Here is a 19760-nt window from a genome sequence, read left to right on the forward strand (position 1 = left end):
CTCCTTCCCCACAAACATAAGATTTTGAGGTTCATGAAACAATAACATAGAAAACATATTTCCTTTCTTTGTCAAGCATTCCCCAGTACTCTTGAACCTAAGGAGGTTAACGGTATTTACTCCTTTCTTTCTGGCAGGCTGTAGTCTATCATATTTTTAAAAACTGGTATAAAATAAAAAAGCAGTGAAGAAAGCATCACAAGTAATCAAAACTGATCTCTGCATCAAGGAAACATATTTATTTGGACCATTAAAAAGTAAACTAATACATCTTTCAAAATAAACCATAATCTCCTACATCATTCTATAAAAGTATACTGAGTTCCAACACACCCTTTTCACATAAAGCCAGGTATAATTATGGCACAATGGAAAAACAGTTTCAGGAAGAGAAAACAAAGGTTTTATATATCACTCATATATCCACTTTTGCAATCACAATTTTGCCCACTTTACACATTAAAAAAAAAATACTCTGTCCACATAAGCTAGGCTATTCAGACATTTATAAAGCACAATCCCCACAGTTTGGATTTGTTAGGTGGGTAGAAATCAAGGGAGCTGAAGTTACAATATATCATTTCCTGCTGTGAAGGTTATCACACGAAAATTCACTCAACAGCTGCCACCACAGAAATTGAAATGAGTTTTTTTTTTTACAGCTAAATCCCTAGTAAATGGTATCCAATTCAGTTGGCCCAGGTGATTTTCCCTGCAGTTATTCCAAATGAGAACACAATCAATAAAACTGTTATAAATTGAATGTAAATTATTTTCCACAAGCATAAAGTATACTCTATTTTGCATTTTAAAAAACTCCCCCAAAAACTACCATCAGACAATATGAAGTGTAATGATATATATTTCTCTACAGCTGGGAGAAATTGTATGATTCCAAGAGGTTCATATATACAATAAAAATCAGGGTCATATGGGTTTCCATACCAGATAAAAATTATAAACAGAACAATTGCTACTTTTCTTTACTTTAGATTGGCCTCATCTTGCTCCATGTGGTTCATATCTTCCTATTTATTCCAATTTCTAAACTGCAACAATCTAATGAATTGCAAGAGAGCTTCATCTTTGCATCTCATCTTTCTATAAAAAATATCTGTACCTTACATCTGTCAAAAGTCATTGAACTGTACTTTTGAAATAAGTGCACTTATAGTATGTAAATTATACCTCAATAAAATCGATTCAAAAAGTAAAATACACATATACATACTTATATTCAAACTACAGACCTACATAGCTATTTTCACCATACACATTTAAACCCCAACAAACACTTCTATTTTCATAAGTAAAATTTATGTGCATTTTCTAGTAGTATAATAACCTCCTAAATAGAGGCTGTTTTTGACCCAGGATCGTCAAATAATTACAATAAAGAAAGGTTGGCTAAGAGAGTGATAATGAAAAATTGAGGGTGGGAGGAGCACAGAATTAAATTCTAACCTCCAGCAGAATACATTAAATTGATAGACATCTTCTCATTCTCCCACAAATAATTTACAAAGTGTGGAATGCTTCTGAGATTGGCCATCACAAGTTTATGGTATTCTAGGATTGCCCCTAACATTTGTCCTCTAATAACAGTAGAGAACTAAGGACACAATGTTTTTAGGGTTTTGGTGGGGACTGAGGAGGAGAAGTCAAACAAATGAATGAATAAAAACAAATGAACACAATGGTTCATATATACAATGGAATATTACTCATCCATTAAGAAAATGAAATCCTACCATTTGCAACGACATGGATGGACCCAGAGGTTATTATGCTGAGTGAAATAAGTCAGAAAAAAAATAAATACTGTATGATTTCACTTATATGCAGCATCTTAGGAACAAAAAGAACAACTAATACAGAGGGGAGAAGGGTTGGGAGGCTGGGAGAATGGGATGAAGGGTTAAAGAAGTACAAATTAGTAGTTGATAGTTGGGCACGGGGAGCACGGCAGAGGAAATGCAGTCAGCATTAACAGGATAGCTAAGTGGAGGGCCAGGGGAGGGAGGGAGCAATTGGGGGGATCGTTTTATGAACATTATAGATGTCAAATCAATGTACTGTATACTTGAAACTAATTTAAATAAATAAATTTATTTTTTAAAAAATGAACACATAAAAATGATCATTTGAGCCAGTGATGTTGCTTGTTAAAAAATATAGCAAGGTATTATCATCATAAAGCACTTGGAGAGGTGACTTTAAATTGGGTGATTAGGAGCACACCTCTCTACAAAATCTGAGAAGACACACTGTTATACTCATTTGATGAACATCCCTACTAGCCTCCCTTATATCGGATAAATGCAGCATGTCAAGGACCAAGGTAGCTCAATTAAAAACGGGATTATTCACTTTGTGTTACCTTTTATAGAACTACCGTCTAAATAGTAGTTACAATTGAGAGGGAATTAAACCTTTGATGAATCTCAGTAGTCTGTCTCTCCATAGCCCAATTTATCAAATTTTTTTTTGTTTTACTCTGAGGGAATAAAGGCTCGCTGTGTCTGGAATGCCAGGAGGTCTTCTTCTTAACTAAACATTTACACTCACAAGATTACCACAGGCCACACATGGCATCAGGTGACTCAGAAAGACCCAGGACGGGAACCAGCACACCAGCTTGGCAGCTTCAATCATTCATCTTCCATGGGATTTCCTGCTACAGCCCTGCACAGGTGGACAGTTCAGGCACAAGGAGGCACAATTCACACCAGTAAGTGCAGGAGCTGCCCCAGTTTAGGAGCCTCAGGACCCTCAATAGCCACAATTTCTTTTAACAACTCCACTGGTATAACTTCCAGGGCCACCTCAGATCTGGAACTCTAGAATCCATTATCTAAAAACCATTATTGTGATTTTTAAAAAATATACGATTATCTAAATGTATTTCAGATATGATATAGAAGTGCGCTGTCCAATCAAGTACTCATTAGCTACAACTGGCTATTGAAATTTTAACTTTACTTAATAAAAATTAAATAAAATTAAAAATTCAGTTCTTTGAACGTACTAGTCATATTTCCAGCATTCAATAGCCATTTGTAGCTACTGACTATTGGACTGAACGGCACAGGTATAGCACACTTCCATCATCATAGAAAGTTCTATTACAAAGCATGAACATTTCCCATACAGGCATGAAAAAGAAAATTCAAAGACAATAATAACGGAAAAGAACACATTCTTTCTAATTTATTAATATCTTACAAGGTACCTAGAATACCACAATTGTCACTGAGATAAAAACTTGTGTTGCTGCATGTAGAAAGGAAATAAATAGTTCAAGGTACTGCCGAGGCTGGAAACAGGTAACGAGAAACGGCTGACAAACAAGAGAAGCATGTGGCCCATGTTAATGAGGCTTTTGTTTCCACCTCCATTGGTGGAAGTCCTTGTCTACTTTTTCTAGCACATGAATGACCACACAATTTTCTGATTTCAAAATGAGAACTAATTTAAAAAGAAAACACTAACAACTATATCACTGTGGATACTGGGAGAGGCTTTCTTGCAGAGATTGCATTTCTAATATAAAATCTTTGACAGCATATTCTTTACAGGAATAAACAGAAAGGTGTGCATATTAACCAAATGCACTGCATTAGGAAAAAAATACAAAAGTAGTCTGTAATAATACCAACTGAATGAAGATGCTTTCATTATTTTAAATGATTTTAAGTGAAAGGTCAATATAAACGCCTTCTTACAAATACAGGATGCATTACAACTTAATCTGTGTGATACAGCCCAAGTATTTACTACAGGCAAAATTTCTGTTTGTTAGCTTGTTTTATCCTTTATTTCTAGTCTATCGTTGGGCTAAAATGTGCTAATAAAATTAGGAGAAATAGTGTAACAAATACATGTTTTTGAAATGTGTTATTCTATAATTAAGAGAAAACAGTAAATGAAAAGCAACTATTAAACTGACCTATTATATGCTGTCTCTCATTCATTCCATATCTTGAGTTGGAGGTGTGAAGGAAGAAGATATCACTACCGAAAATGGTGTTCTTTTTAAGGAAAAAAAAAATCTCAATAACACAGTTATCACATGTAGAATGTGGGCTGCAAGTCTTCCTCTCTAGTCTTGCCTGTTTATACCTTACATTTGGAGGTGACGTAAAAATAAAAATAATCTCTATCATATACTCTTAATATCTAATATTATTTTATAAATATTATCCCATGGGTACCATCACTGAGGTAGCAAAAATATTTATGTACGATAAACTTCTACATTCACAGGAACATATCCCAGGACCTTTACATATCTCTAAATTAAAAAATCAAGTCACCAGAGAAAACACAGTGATATGTGAGGATGACAGTAAAGTCACATTGAGATGTAAACTCATTAGATGACATATCTAACGTACGTAACTTGGGGAAAGCAGAAACAATGATTTACGCAAATTCTCTCTGGCACTTTATAGAGTTTAACAGTTTTTGGTAAGTCTAAGCAAGTATATTTCTTCCAATGAAGAAGTTCTTGGTATTAATTTTCAAAAATAGTAAAGTATGAAATAATTCATTCACCTCTTTTGAAGAAAAGGAAGTACAGTACTTTTCATTTAAAAAATCAGGTTTTAACGTGAACTTCCTGAGGCTCCACCACCAAACTTTAAAGTAGGAAAAATGGTAAATGACCATCTATCTATCATCTTCACTGGGTTGTTCTAAGTAGGAACTAAAAAGCCAGGTTGGAAAGTACTTTGTAAACTCTAGCCAGTTTGATTTCTTGATCTTATGTCCTACCTTTTCTAGAAACTTGCTCCTTCAACTATTTCATCTTACTTGCATAGACATAATTTCTCCCTTAACCTATAAATATGCTCATCTTTCCAATCTTAAGAAAAAAATAAAACACTTCCTCGACCGTGAAGCTCCGAGATATAGTCTTCTTTCATTCCCTGCTCTACTAAGAGCAATCTACACTCTCTGTATCTTCACAGCCTCGATTTTCATTTACTCCTTGACTCCTGACAGGCATCGACTTGCATCTGAACCATTCCAATGTTGTGGCTATGCTACCAGTGGCTCCCATGTGCCTAATCCAATTGACAGTATGCAGTTCTGATTGACTTTCCTATGGCATTTGACGGTGTTTAACATTCCTTTTGAAATCTTTCCCTTGGCATCTTTGATACCACTGCCCCCGGCTGTGCTCCTTTTTCATTCAAGGTCCTTTCCTGGTATTTTTACTGGTTTCTCTTTCAATTCATCTCCTACTTCTACTGCTGCCCATCACAGGTCACTTAAACACTGACTTTCTATGGGTTCCATTCAAGGCCATTCCCTTCTTATCAGTCTATACTCTCTCCCTAAGTGATCTCAACTGCTTCCTTGATTTTAAGCACCACCTATTCGGTGATGATTATAGCAAATGTCTTCCTCTGGTATCAACCTCACTCTTAAACTGTGGTCTATATTCAGCTACTTACTAAACATTCTCCCCAAATGCCCCACAGGCATCTCAAGTATGAAATGTCTGAAACTACCAAACTTATAATCTCAGAACCATATTCATTCCCTAGTCCCCTTGTCCTCCTTTATCCTCCTTCTTACTTAATTACATCATTTCCCAAGTGAGATTAAAGTCAGTCCAATCTAAATACCTGCTGTAGCCACTACTGTGCCAGGGAGCATGGAAGCCAAAACAAGGAAGCCAAAGCCCTATTACTTAAGGAAATAATTCAGTGAGGACACAGTTCAATTAACAAAATTATGTTCTTGTGCTTAATTCTTAATAGAAAGATTTACAAATTTTTCAACACATTTAAGTGCCTGTCTCTCAAGTGAAATCAAAACTAAATTCTTTGAGAACAGAAATTGTCTTTTTTTTTTAATTCCAAATACATAATAGTTCTCATTTACTGATAAATGGATGGATGCTACTAAAAACAAAAACTTGTATTTCCATAAGATATTAAGGCAAAATGTTTTTCTGTGCTTAAATTAACTTTTAACTAGAAAACTTGGTTCGACTAAGAAAATTTGAACATATCACTTCTACATTTTCAGAATAATATCGTTAAGCAATATCTTAGATTTTTAGGTTCCAAAGTGTTACACTAATGCTACTTGAGCATCTAAGCCCTATAAAATGATTTGAGAATTCCTCTGTATTGCTACTTCAATTTATACAGGTATATGTATCATCTCTCAAATTAGTTTCATTGATAAATTTAATTAAAGTGCTATTCATCATTCCTCTTTGATCATTAGAGCACTAAACTAAATTAGACGTAATAATGATTTGTCTCAACCTCCTAATGTCCATCCCCTCTAGGTAACATTTAAACTACACAGTTCATGCAAATTGATAATGATAATTTTTTCCTAACAAGATTATCATTAGAATTTCTCAAACCAAATAGTATGCATTCCTATTTTGACCTAAGCAAAAGGAAGGTAAAAGAGAAACATTACATTTAGACAAGCAAAAGAGGCAATTCAATATGATTGAAAGCCATATCGCAAGGTTACTTTTTACAACAGGAAGTGTCAAACTATGCACATCAGCTGCCACCCTACATACAGATGTCTTTGATATGGTAATAAAATGAGAAACCATTTGGTTTAATAATAATAAAAAAGCAACATCAGTTGGTGCATATTACATGTAGCATCTAGCCCTGGTTGCCTAGCAACCAGTTATGAGTGAATTCCACAGAGAACGAAAGCCCTAAATAAAAGTATAGTTTATGCAAGTTTCAAGGACTCAAAGAGACATGTCAGTAGTTAATCTAAATTCTAGTTGACGATTAACATACTGAGGTGTAGGAAGGAGAATTCACCATTATTGCAAAGAATCAAGCATTAATTTGAGGTGCAATTCAGCCCTTTAGGTTTATATCTTCTATACCAGTGGTTTTATAGAAAACATTGTGACAATATGATTTATAAATAATAAAATTATTAAAACATTATATATAAAAAACCATAAAATATCACTGTTATAATACTTATTTATTCACTCAAGAAAACACATAATGAATATCTATCATGTGCCAGATACTGTCCCAGCTACTGGAAATACAAATATGAAAGTCACTTTACAAGCGCTAAAGCAGCTCATACTATAATGGAATAATCAGACAAATAAACAAACTACTACGACATCATAAATTCTGTAATACAGAGGTAACCACAGGGTATTATAAAGACACATATTTAAAAATCAGAATCAAACTGAGGGGAGGGAGTACGAGAACTAAATGGTCATGGAAAAGTTATCAGAGGAGGGGACACGAGCTAAGTCTTAAAGCACAAGCAAAAGTTAGTCAAGTTATAAAAGCGAGGGAAGAGTATTCCAGGAAAAATATTTACAGGGACATAGAGGTGAGTAAGAGCATGTTGTTTTAGAAGTACTTCAAGGCATTTGGTGGCACTAGAAGTTATGGTACCAGCACTGCAAGCAGAGTCCAAAGAGACAGGCCAGGCCCCTTCCAAAAGAACTTTATATGCCAGGCTAAGAAGTTCAGTCTTCATCCAAAATGAAACTAGGGAGAGTGAATGGTTTGAAGCCAAGGAATAATATAATCACTTTGGCAATGATGTGCAATATTTCAGAGAAGATAAAGCTAGTGTCAAGGAGAACAGATAAGAGGCTACTATAGCAAGACGGATACTCAGGAGATAAAATCATCAACAGATTAGAATAGGCAGGTGAGGGGCTTCAGGAAGTGACTCAAACATAATTCACTAACACAATGCTCTAGGAAATTTAACAACTAGGTATGATATTTATGCTACTCAGTCCTGATGAAATGTTAGTCTGACCTTCCCTACCCCACTCCAAACAAAACATTTATAGAGAGGTTAAAAAGCATCTGTCTGGGAAGGAATTTCTGGAGAGAAAGGTAGGAAAGGAAGAAAAAGGGGAGAAGGGAGGGAAGGGAGGAGAAAAAATAAAGAATACTAAAAGATGCGGGAAATTGGTACCCATCCAAGTTTTGAATTGAAAAGTGATATCTAAAGTTTTACAAGAATAAAAAGAAACCATAAAGGAAAACACTACGGATGCTTGGCTACATAAAACTTGAAAATGTAGGTACACTAGATAATGTAACAAGCAAAAACTTCCAGAAAAAAAAAGTTTGTAACAAATACAATGAAGTAGTTACTATCCTTTATATCTAAAGTACTTAAGATCAAATAAAATCAGGGAATGTCATCAATAAATGGGCAAAGACACAGAGAGTTAATCCATACCAAACTAAGGATAATAAAATGTTTTAAAATCATTCTTAATAATAGTAAATGAAATGCACATGATCCCAAGAGTGGCTCTACGATTAACTATTAAAATAGCAACTGTTTTGGCTGCCCATCCTTTTCAGGGTACGGTAACATGGTCAACCTTGTACAACATGAAAATATAAGAAGAATAAGGTTTTTGAAAAAAATATATATACTTAATCTTTAAAACAGTTCATACGCTTTGACAAGGTAAATGTACTTCTGAAAATCTATGCTTCTAAGGAAATGATCAGAAAATACAGATATTTACCTATGGCATTTCTTATACTAGTGAAAAGAACTAGAAATAGTCTAAAAGTTCCCCAAAGAGAAATAAATACACTATAGTATATCCATTCAAGAAAAAATCATGTAGTCACTAAAAATTATGTTTTAGAGAGATTCTAATAACAGAAAAAAGCCTTACAACATTTATTTTAAAATGAAAACATAGTAAATTATATAAAAGTACAATTTCAACAGTTTTAATACACAATAAAAGGAAGTATTCTGAGTAGTACTGAGTTTTCCCTTTTGCTTTTCCTGTATTTTCTAAGTGTTTTTTTAATAAAGATACATTATTTTTTTATTTAGGAAACAAATCCCACCTATTTCTTCTACCTGTCCATAAAATGTGGGGGGACCCCAAAGTATGCCTTAGTATTTAAGTAAATAACTCATTCCTCGAGATCTTTCTGTAGCCATTCACCTCTACTCATTTTAACTTAAACTTATCAACTTGTTCTATACACTTTAATTGAATTAAAAGAGCTTCCTTTAGTAACCTAAAGTTAAGTATATGTTGTATTAAGAACTTCGACTTAAATCATCAAATTAAGCAAGAAAAAAACTTGAAGGTTTTAGTACCTGAAAGGGTTTTAACCACTTTAATATACTTTACCCACTTAAATGCACTTGAATTTATAAGCAAAACGAGGCTGTGCTGTCATATTACCTGAGGTGGTTAAGCAGAGGCTGAAGTCTCTCATCGGCCTGCACAGTAGGCAAGGACCTGGCTGTTAACTAAAAGCAGAAAATAGGGTTAATAAAACAGCAAAGGCCAAATACTGAACATGAATACATCTGAATATGCAAAATGGGGATAGGGGAGCAGGAAGAGTATTTAAAATGTAAAGACATTTTTTTTTCTTTTTTAAATAAAAGAATTATATAGAAAGCTGATACATTATGTGATTAAAGCTAACTATATGTTCTGAAGTTTACAGGGTATATCACTGAGTTTACAAGTAAAGAAAGAGGAGGCAAAACAAAGAATACCAACCGAGTTCATGAAAAAGCCTCTAGTTATGAAAATATTATCTTTGTAAGTAAAAATGGAAAAAATTCTAAATTAATAGCAACTAATCTTGCAGCACTGAAATCCGGGATGATGAAAAACTGGAGAGAGGGACTTTCATTTATAGCTAAGCCACTGTGAAATTGGCTACATGCAGAAACAAACACACACACACACACACACAACCATGCATTCCTTCATTTTGGCAACCATGTTACTATAAAAAATTAAGAATACTTTTTAAACATACAAAAGCAACTCAAAGTATTTAATATTGAAATATGACACCAAATTGATTGAGGAAAGAAAACATAAGAGCCAAAGTCTTATTCTTAAATACTATATGCATCAGGCTCACAGTAGTATCATAAAAATGTGAGCCTCTGATATATTTTTTTGCAATGATAGTAATTATATCTCTATGTATCTATTTTTCTCTCTGTTCTTAAGAAAAAGTCCTTTTGTGCTTTTGATAAAAACTAAAACTAAAAAAACTAAAAACATTCATCCAAAGTGATTTCCTCTGGATTCAATTATGTCAAAATAGTTCCTGTATTCTACTAATAAATCATTTGACAATTCACAAAACAGAACTTCCCTTAAGACAAGCAACAAACTTAAAGATATCCTTTGGTTTTATAAAGGGTGTCTATCCTCTCTATTTCATACATTAATTAAAATTTTCTAAAACTGGAAAACATATATTTAATTCATAAAACTACCCCCTTTAAAACATCTAATAAATACAATTATATTTCTGAAAAAACACTGACCAAAATGTCATACATGAAGTCGTTTTATTAAGTCATATCTAATAACAAAGATATATCCCCATTTTGTATGTCAACACAAGTCAACAAAGTTATAGACTAATTAAAAATACAATATTGAGACAATTAGCCTGCTGTGATTTTAGCACAACCAAAAGATTCTCAGTATCCCTAAGAAATGTTAACTCTAGTATTTCATGACATATAAAATGTTACCAAGGTTTTACAAACACACACACACACACACACACACATTTTAATACATCCTATATCTGTTAATGTCAAATCCCTTTACAAAATGTCATTTTTGTTGTTTAAGAGATTTCATCTCAGAACCAAAGCTGTGCTCTAAAAAGATTAAAATAATTTATCTAGATATTTCCAAAGTCAATTTTCTGAAAACAGATGGAGCAGACAGACTGGGCTTTTTCCGTTACTTCTGTCAATCTACATAGCATGTTTTCTAATCAAACCATCTTTTCTAAATGAAAGCAAATGAACAAAAACACCTCGGTAACAGCAAACCACTTATAAATGTCTGTTCATTCCCAAAGGAAATATTTCTCAACTCACTATCTTAATCTCAGCCTTCATTTCCTCTTCCTAAACTATTAATACAACATCTCCATTTCACAGTTTCAGCCTCCATTCTTGCCTCTTGCCTAATTTATTCTTCACACCAAGGCCAGAGTGAAATTTTCAAAATAAATGTTTACCACTCCCCTAATTAAAACCATTTAAGAATTCCCTTAGGCTCTCAGGCTAAAGTTATTATACCTGCTCTATTAACAGAAATTCTCTTTTAGAGGCACGTTGCTGAAACACTGGGCACAGGAAGAGTGTGACTGACTATACTTCTGCCAGCTCCACGAGACACAAGGGAGCATATCAGGTAGAAATTAGCCATAGCTCCAGTTTCTGGAACACATATGCTCAACAATTTGATTCCTTTCCCACCCCTTTCCCACACCCACAATTTATTTCAAGTTTGAATACTGACAAGATTTCCTAAACCATGGATCAGAATTCCTAAAGCATTGGCTCTGAGTAAAATTATGTCAAGGAAGATTTTGAGTTTTACAAAGGTTTGGCTTTCAACTTTTAAAACAATTAGCATTTTCAGAAAGAGCCCGTATCTCTTCATGTTAAGGAGATGAGGTAATAAAAGTAGTATTCCAAAGCTCTTTAAAGTCGCAAAGCTAACAGGATGTAAACTTCATTTTAGGAACTTCTGGCTCCATCATAGCTTCAGAAATTTCTGTCTGAGCCCAAGTAGTTACCACTTCATCCAGTGGACTATGAGGGGCACTGCATCCCTAGCACTTGCAACATAACAGATAATTAATAAGTATTTACTGAATGTGTGACAAATCCGAAAACATGCAACTATGTAATTCTAGTCATTGATAAAAACAAAAGAGTATCTACATTTCATACTTCAAGCATTTCAAATTCCTGCTTTGAGCAAAACTAAATCTAAATCAAAACTAAATAACTAATTGTCAGCCTTCCAAGAAAGCAATATACTATCAAAACAAGAATTTTCAGCATTAAGGACTTTCCTCTACAATCCAAAATGAATAACTGTCTAGTTTAAATAGACTGCTCATTTGCTTTTCTAAAACAACAATATCCTTGACATGTAAATCATCAAGAATGAAAGAGAAAGAAGATCTATCACAGTTTACATATGTGAAGCCTAAATGGGCTGTTTGAGTTAGGGCTGTTTCACGGGAGCCACAATAAAAGTTGGCATAATTTATAGTTCATTTCTTATTGCTAAGAGGTCAGAGGTGAGCTTTTAAGATGTCCTTTCATTATTAAGAATATATCTAGCACACTGAATTAACTAATGCAAGTTTTGTGCTGTTTTAGACAAGTACTACAGATTACTAATTCTTAAACAACTCTCATTTTAAAGATTAGTATCATTGAGTAAATCTTGCATTTTTCCATATATTTGGGTAAAAAAAAATAATAATGCATTTGCCAACTAATAATTCTCCTTTTATTGCCAATAAATATCAGAGATTCAAAAGTAAAGTACCAAAAGAGTCTCGAGGTGTTTGGTCCAACCCTGTCATATGACTCTTGAGGAAACTGGGTTCTTCAGACCATAAGCAGATAGTTGCTGGCACCTGAGATCAGAACCCACACAGTACAGGGCACTTTTCACTGCCACAATGATTCAAAGCACTCCACAATTCACAGGTAAACCATTCAGAGGCTTCTGCCTGATCCAGTATGCTTCTGTCATTTCTTATTCCCTTCTCTTTTTAAAACAGGACAACGGTCTTCAAGATTCACAAACCCATGGACATTCAGTCTTGAAGATTCCCAAATTTTTGCACTGAAGGTTCCTTGACAACATTTGGGGTTTGGTTCAAATGAAACCCCCTCCCAGGAGCCTTGGGCCTTCCCTAACCACCTTAGGTAAAAAAGTAGCATCCGTTCTGCAAGTATTCTATCACTCAGGTCTCTCACAACATTTTTCATTACCTGATATCATCTTATTTATTAGATTGTTCACTTGGGTCTATCTCTCCCCACAAGAATATAAACTCCATCAGGGCAGGAACCTTTTCTGTCTTGCCCACCACTTTTCCCCCACTGCCACAAACAGCATGTGGTGCAGCATGCAGTAGGCACTTATAAATATAGTGAAGTAAATGAAAGTTTCACCTCTCTCAAATATTTCCAAAAAAAAAAAAAAAAACACAGCTTAGAAAAATCTGCAGACACTGACCCCGAAGGTCTTGCATTTGTAAAGTTTATATGACCTTTCAACTAGAGGGGCCACACATTTCTCTTTTCCTATCTAGCTAAATGAAACATCTTTTTTTTTTTTTTTTTTTTTTTTAGGCGAGGCAACCCTTGGTTGACTTCACAGATTGCAAGGACCTTGTCAGTTTACGATCTCTATTTTTTTATTTTTTTATGCCTACAGCACCTGGGCTTCCTAGGTGGTCTCCCATCCAAGTACTAACCAGGCCCGATCCTGCTTAGTTTCCGAGATCAGAAGTGATTGGGCTTGTTCAGGGTGGCATGGCCACAGACTTATTCTTAAGCATTTGAAAGGAGGGCAAATGCTCTATCACTCAATGCAGCTTAAACTATGGCTTCCTGGTTCAAAGGAAACAAGTAGCCCAAAACAGTCCAAAACTCAAATTATGGTTACACTATAACATGCACTACCAAAAAAGTAATCACGGTATAATTCCTTCTAATCTATGTCTTTTTGCTTTTAGTACATTTGGGGGTGGGGGGGGTGGGGAATCATTAAATGATAGCTACAAATAAAGCAGAAATATCAGATAAATATATATTTTTCCAACATTACTAAAAACTTAAAATATACATCAAAATTCAAAGTCTTTTATAGTAAAAAAAAAAAACTCTGGCATGACTGAAGCTACTTCAAAATTTATAAGAAGTGAATAAGGAACAGTGTAAACTCTATTAAATAAGATTCATTTATAAGATGTAATGAAACATCCTTTGTCATTTATATAACAATGCTAAAATTAAAATGCTGTGTTAAACACTTTTCAAGATATTACTGTAAAATAAATGGGTTGTGTATCTGGTTAGTTATTTTAGGTGTCCAAAATATTGATCTCAAAATACTGCCACCCCAAAGGGACAAAGTTTTAAGAACACTGAAATCCTAATAGCAATTAGAAGATTAACCTACTCAAGGATGGTAAAACCTGGATAGAAAGCATGCTGGGTTCTCATATCTTTTTAAGAGTAAAGTAAACACAGATAATATTTTATTCTTAAGACTTTCCACTTAAATTAAATTGACATGGAAAAAGTTATTTTTAGAATTATGATCCTGGAGGTAAGTACATGGGTGCTTGTCATATTCTTTTACATTCATTTGTGTTTGAAGTAGTTCAAGTAGGCTGATTTTCTGGTGGGGTGAAGAATGGCTGGGAGAAGGGAGATCCTGGGATCCAAAATGAAGAACCAAATTATGGCAGAGGCAGTAGCAATAGAAAGGAAAACGTAAATGTGAGATATGAAGGAGATATACCCTACATAACTTCAGGCCTAACACAGAAGGAGAAGGGAGGACATCCAAGCGGGTAGACTGTTACATCAACTGCAATACAGTGACTATAGGATGAGAAGGTTGGGGAGAGAAAAGGAAATTATTAGTTATAAGCATGGTGAATTTGAGGTCCTTTGACTATCCAATAGGCAACTGAAAATTACATGGATCTAGAGCCCAGGAAAGGATATGGAGCTAAAGATTTATATTTTGGTGTTATCAGCAAAATAAAGTAGCAAGTAAGGCAATGGACCGGCTAAAAAAATCCCAGGGATTATACATAGAGCAGAGATATCCAATTTATCATTCACTAGTGTTAGTTTATTAGGGTAGTATGTTGTGAGTTTGTTCCAAGCCACGTCTAGGAAAGAGAATTAGAAGATTAGAAATCTCTACCAGGTATGTGCTATCCCTAGTGTGGGTGAGATAATAAAGAGAAATAAAGAATTTTGCCAAAAGACTACTTAAAGGTTTTATAACACTGATTTGAAGCAACTACAGATTTATTAGACAACAAGCAGCAGCTCCTTTAACTCTTTTGTTACACAACTGAAATAAATGAATTTCACTCTGTGGAAAAAAAAAAATGTTCCCTGAGGAAAGCACTCTGTCTCCAGCTATGAAGCTGACCGTTGCTCTTAAAATCCTAAAGGAGATTGTGCTGTCAGCCAGTTGCTATTTTGAAACCGAATTTTTTTAAAGGGGCCTGTAAAAGGAAAAAAATATTTTCATAATTTTCTTCTTCAAATGACAGGCACGAAGTGAGGGAACAAGAATATACAAAGAGGTAACTACATCAGTAAATACAGTAAAAGGTTCTTAAAGAGTCAACAGACATTTTGAAAACAAAGGTAACTCAGTGGTTGAACATGAAGACCAGGAGGATAGCTTCATTTAAAAATAATAAATCCCTTCTTTCTGAACTACTCACCCAACACTGGCTAAATTAAAACACATAAAAACGACAGGAAAACAATGCTCACTTGGAAAATATTGCCCAATTTTGTTCTCTGGTGTTTTTACCCTCCACCACTCACTTTAGCTTCCTAACAAAACTCAAGAGGAATGACAATATTTACTAATATCAAAGTTGTACCTTAACAGAAATCCAAGCTAGGTAATCAGTACAAGTTAGACCTTCTTTTCATACAATCGTGTTCTACTCAAAGCAGTAGAACAGTACTCTCTTCCAGTGATATCAAGGCAGTGGCATTTATATACATTTACAAATGACAAAGAGACCAAATTTAGGGGGGTCTCGTTCTGGCTTGATTATTTTATTTTTCATTTTTAATTGAATTATTTTTTAGAGCAGTTTTAGGTTCACGGCAAAATTGAGAGGACAATACAGAGAGTTCCTATATGCCCTCTGCCCCACACATACCTAGCCTCTACCATTACCAACATTCCCTACAAAAATGGTACATTTATTATAATTGATGAATCTACACTGACACCTCTTTATCACCCAAAGTCCATAGTTTACCTTAGAGTTCACTCTTGGTGGTGTACATTCTATCGGTTTGGAGAAATGTATAATGGTATGTGTCCACTCCTGTAGTATTGTACAGAACAGTTTCACTGCCCTAAAAATCCTCTTTGCTCTACCTCTTCATGCCTTCCTCCCCACTAATTCCTGGCAACCACTGATCTTTTTACTGTTTCCATAGTTTTGCCTTTTCTAGAAGGTCATATAGTTGGACACACTATGTGAAGCCTTTTCAGATTGGCTTCTTTCACTTAGTAATATGTATTTATGATTCCTCTATGTCTTCAAGATTTGATAGCTCATTTCTTTTTAGCTTCCCGTCATCTGGATGTACCACAACGTATTTATCCATTCACCACTGAAGGACATCTTGGATACTTCCAAGTTCTGGCAGTTATAAAGCTGCTATAAACATGCATGTACAGGTTTTTGTGTGCATACAAGTATCCACTAAGTGTTTTTTTAAATGAAAAACAAAAGGGAATGTCTTTCAAAATGTCTTCACATTCTCCTCATTTCATACAGGATTTGAGATGGTGCCTGCTATACCTTACCACTCCCCAGGAGTAACAACTCGAAATCCAGAATACCAACTCTTTACTACTATATTGAAGATGCGGAGATTATCTTATGCATACATTCTAAGAGACACACAATTTACAGGTTGAGAAAATAATTTTTGAAACTAAAAGGCAACAATTTATTTGAGCAGAGATCTTGTAGTAAAAAAAAAAAAAAAGATATCGCTCTGGAGAGAACAGGTTGTTCTACAGAGCTATCACTTTTATTACTGAGACCAAGGCAGATGTCAAGTAAAATTAACTTTTACAAGCAGCTGCTCTCTTAATGTCGTTGATTTTTAACAACAGAAAATCCTGTGTTTTTAACCGCATTTTCTTATAATAGCAACAATCCCAATTACAAATCTCAAACTGTGAGAATCCACATTATATTCCCCCTTGCTCCTGGAAACAAACTTGTTCCCCAGTTTCATGTTCTCTCTTGGCGGGCTGAGATGCTGTTCGTCACTAATCCTAACAGGCTAGTGCTTAGATGCTCACAGCATCTCCTGGTTTTCATAGTGCTCTTGCACACATTATCTCATTTGATCTTCCTAACAGTGGTGGTTTCATCACTACAATGCTTTGGTACATGGAAATTTCTCTATCAGCTGGCCACAAACACAATTTTCAATATGTAGACTCTAAAAACCAACCAACGACCTTGTCAAGCAGAACGCACAGATTCCATTTGAGCTCTAAACATGCCCAAGTAGTTTAATTTCCAAAGAATATTAAACAGTGCAGAGTTAACAAGATATTTCCAGTTCAGGGGTCCGGATGATATGAAGAACTGAGAGAGTAAACCTGGGAATAGTGCAAACAGACATCCCATTGCTGATTTTTGATCATGAAACCTATGATGTGAAAAGAAGCTTGTTATTCAAAGGCTAATCTAAGCACCTTACTGATGCTCTACATCATTTAGAAATGTAAAACAATTGCTTGAACAAGAAAAAAAGGTATTAAGAGATATGCAGTGATAAATGTACGCGGATTGCTGAATTTTCTCCCTTAGAATAAAACACCCATAAAATCATTTTACTTCTAGAATACCCTGTTAATTTTGGTTCAAAGCTCTTAAGCTACTATAGCAAGCAGCTTTACAATTAGACTTTGCATTAGCAAAACAAAGATCTGGCAAGTAAAATTCAACATGTTTTGTCTTTCATGTTGGCACCCAAGAGATTAAATTGTCAACATTTTGCTTGTCCTCTTAAAGGATTGCTCTTGTAGAGCTGAAATAAGAGCAGCAGCAATACAGCTAGCATTCCTCATCTTTTTACTACATGCAGGGCATTCTACTGAGAGTTCTATATAGACTCTAATCCTCATAATATCCCTAAAAGTGATATTATCCCCAGGGCTTCGCAAACTATTCAGCCAAAGGTACCTTGAACATCCGAATAGAGTGAAAAGGTAACCTTTGTGCCTAAGCAACAACTTCTTTAGTCTTATCTATTTATCTTAAAAATTCACTCAAAATTTGCATGTGATTCTACAACACGTTCTTCTTGGTCTCACTATAAAAATAATGCTTAATTATTTTACCATTGGGTAAAACAGTGCCATTATTCTCCTACATGTACTTTATGTAGTCCCTAGCATACATAGTCCCATATATTTTGGCCATCCTATAGCTTTAGAAAACACGTTGCCACTTTTTCACTCTTTACAGCTCCACTGAAAGAAATCCTCAATGGTACATTTGGGACTGAGGAGTTGGCTGAGGTGGTTCTGGGCCTTGCTAGGTTTCACTGACCATGTCCTGTGCCGTTTCATATGGCTACCACAATTAGAGACAGCGCTGACATTTGTTTCAGCCATAAATTTTTATATGCAAAGATTTAAAAAATCATTTAAATTCCTGGATTTTTTCATTCATTTAATAAATTTGTGAGGCAATAACTGAAGTCCTAAAGTTTCTTATTCATTACCATATTTTCATTCATCATTTTTGTCTCCCAAAACACCTATAACACATTTACCTACATTTACGTTTGTCATTTTCCTATTTAAAGAAATAATACTTATCTGAGTTTTCCAGAACCAAACTGTTTCTTTAGTGTTTGTTGCAAGCATGAATCTTGAGCAAAATCTTATTATGTGGAAGTTTCTCATAAAGCTTCCTAAATATGCACATAAATTCTACTATGTGCGCTGGAGTTGCCAACCGTATCCATAGGCTTCTAGTAAATGTTTAAAAGACTGCCCAGACAGAATAGTGGCTTTCATAGTACATGTTATTTATCTTCTTTAAGTAGCATAATCCAAAATTCTTTAACTTCCTGCTGAGTCTATTTCCTATTATAAATGTCAGACATAAACCACTCATTACATTGGCAACCTTATCTCGTTTCTAAATATTACTAAACAGTATACTTCTAATGCTGGAAACTTTCTAAATATTACTAAACAGTATACTTCTAATGCTGGAAACTTTAAAAACCTTTTCTGCACTACACTTATAAAACTTCAATTTGTTTATTAAATAGGCTGAAATTAATGTCAAAAGATCTGCAATTATATTTAATTACCAAAGTAAAGAGACATACAAAAGATATACATGCATAAGTACATACTTTCATTTTCCTACGAGAAATCTTTTTCCCTTGATTTGGACTTAACACTTGGGCGTGAAGACAGCAACAGGGAGTGGAGCAAAGGAGGTGGATAGGATTTTATTAAATAAAGCCTCTGTGACAGTGACCTGATGTGTGGCGAAACAAACAGTGCTTGAGGATGCACTTGAAAAACTGGAGGGCCTTAGGTGATTAAAAACCGATTAACAAGGATATATAGAGACTTCCATTTCCGATCATGGCCAAACTTCAAACCACTGATCCAAATGTATAATTCAAGGATGGCAGCCCCCGACAGCTAACAACATAGCTCTGATGTTTATGTTAACAGATACTACAAAAAGTATTCATTTGCTTCAAACTTCAGCTACTTTTCTTTGCTTCTATGACTTAATTTTTCCTTTCTCAAAGCACCTCGATTTCTTCCTTGATAGAGACCCTGCCTTTGTAGATGTAGAAAATGTGCCTCCACACCTCAGTCTCTTTCTCTAACCTGAAATAATCAGATATTACACTGTTTTTTTAGTTTTATTCAATTTAGTTGAAATTTTAGTTATCTTCTCTATTCATGAAGCAGTCCTGCAGTTTTCCTTTAAAAACAAATGACTATTATATAATTTTGTTCCTCCACTAAAGAATTTCTATATTTAAGTCTCTCTGAAAGAAGCTTGTTAAAATATTTGACCAGCTTTCAATTACACACAGGAGCATGATTTTTGCCTACTAAAACTAGAGTCTGTAAT

General features: G+C 34.6%; 1 protein-coding gene and 1 pseudogene across 2 annotated transcripts in view; both read right to left on the bottom strand.

The window, feature by feature from the left end:
* PRIM2 (DNA primase subunit 2) overlaps nt 1-19760 on the bottom strand; it is a 244878-nt gene that overhangs the window by 97687 nt on the left and 127431 nt on the right. For both annotated transcript variants that reach the window (XM_039853280.1, XM_039853281.1), the window contains exon 8: nt 9218-9285. In XM_039853280.1, coding sequence (XP_039709214.1) covers nt 9218-9285 — 68 coding nt within the window. The remainder of the gene's footprint in view (nt 1-9217; nt 9286-19760) is intronic.
* Nucleotides 13268-13386, bottom strand: LOC120595077 (uncharacterized; annotated as a pseudogene).

The sequence above is a fragment of the Pteropus medius genome, unplaced genomic scaffold, assembly GCF_902729225.1.
Source record: "Pteropus medius unplaced genomic scaffold, Ma_sr-lr_union100, whole genome shotgun sequence".
NCBI classification, from domain to species: domain Eukaryota; kingdom Metazoa; phylum Chordata; class Mammalia; order Chiroptera; family Pteropodidae; genus Pteropus; species Pteropus medius.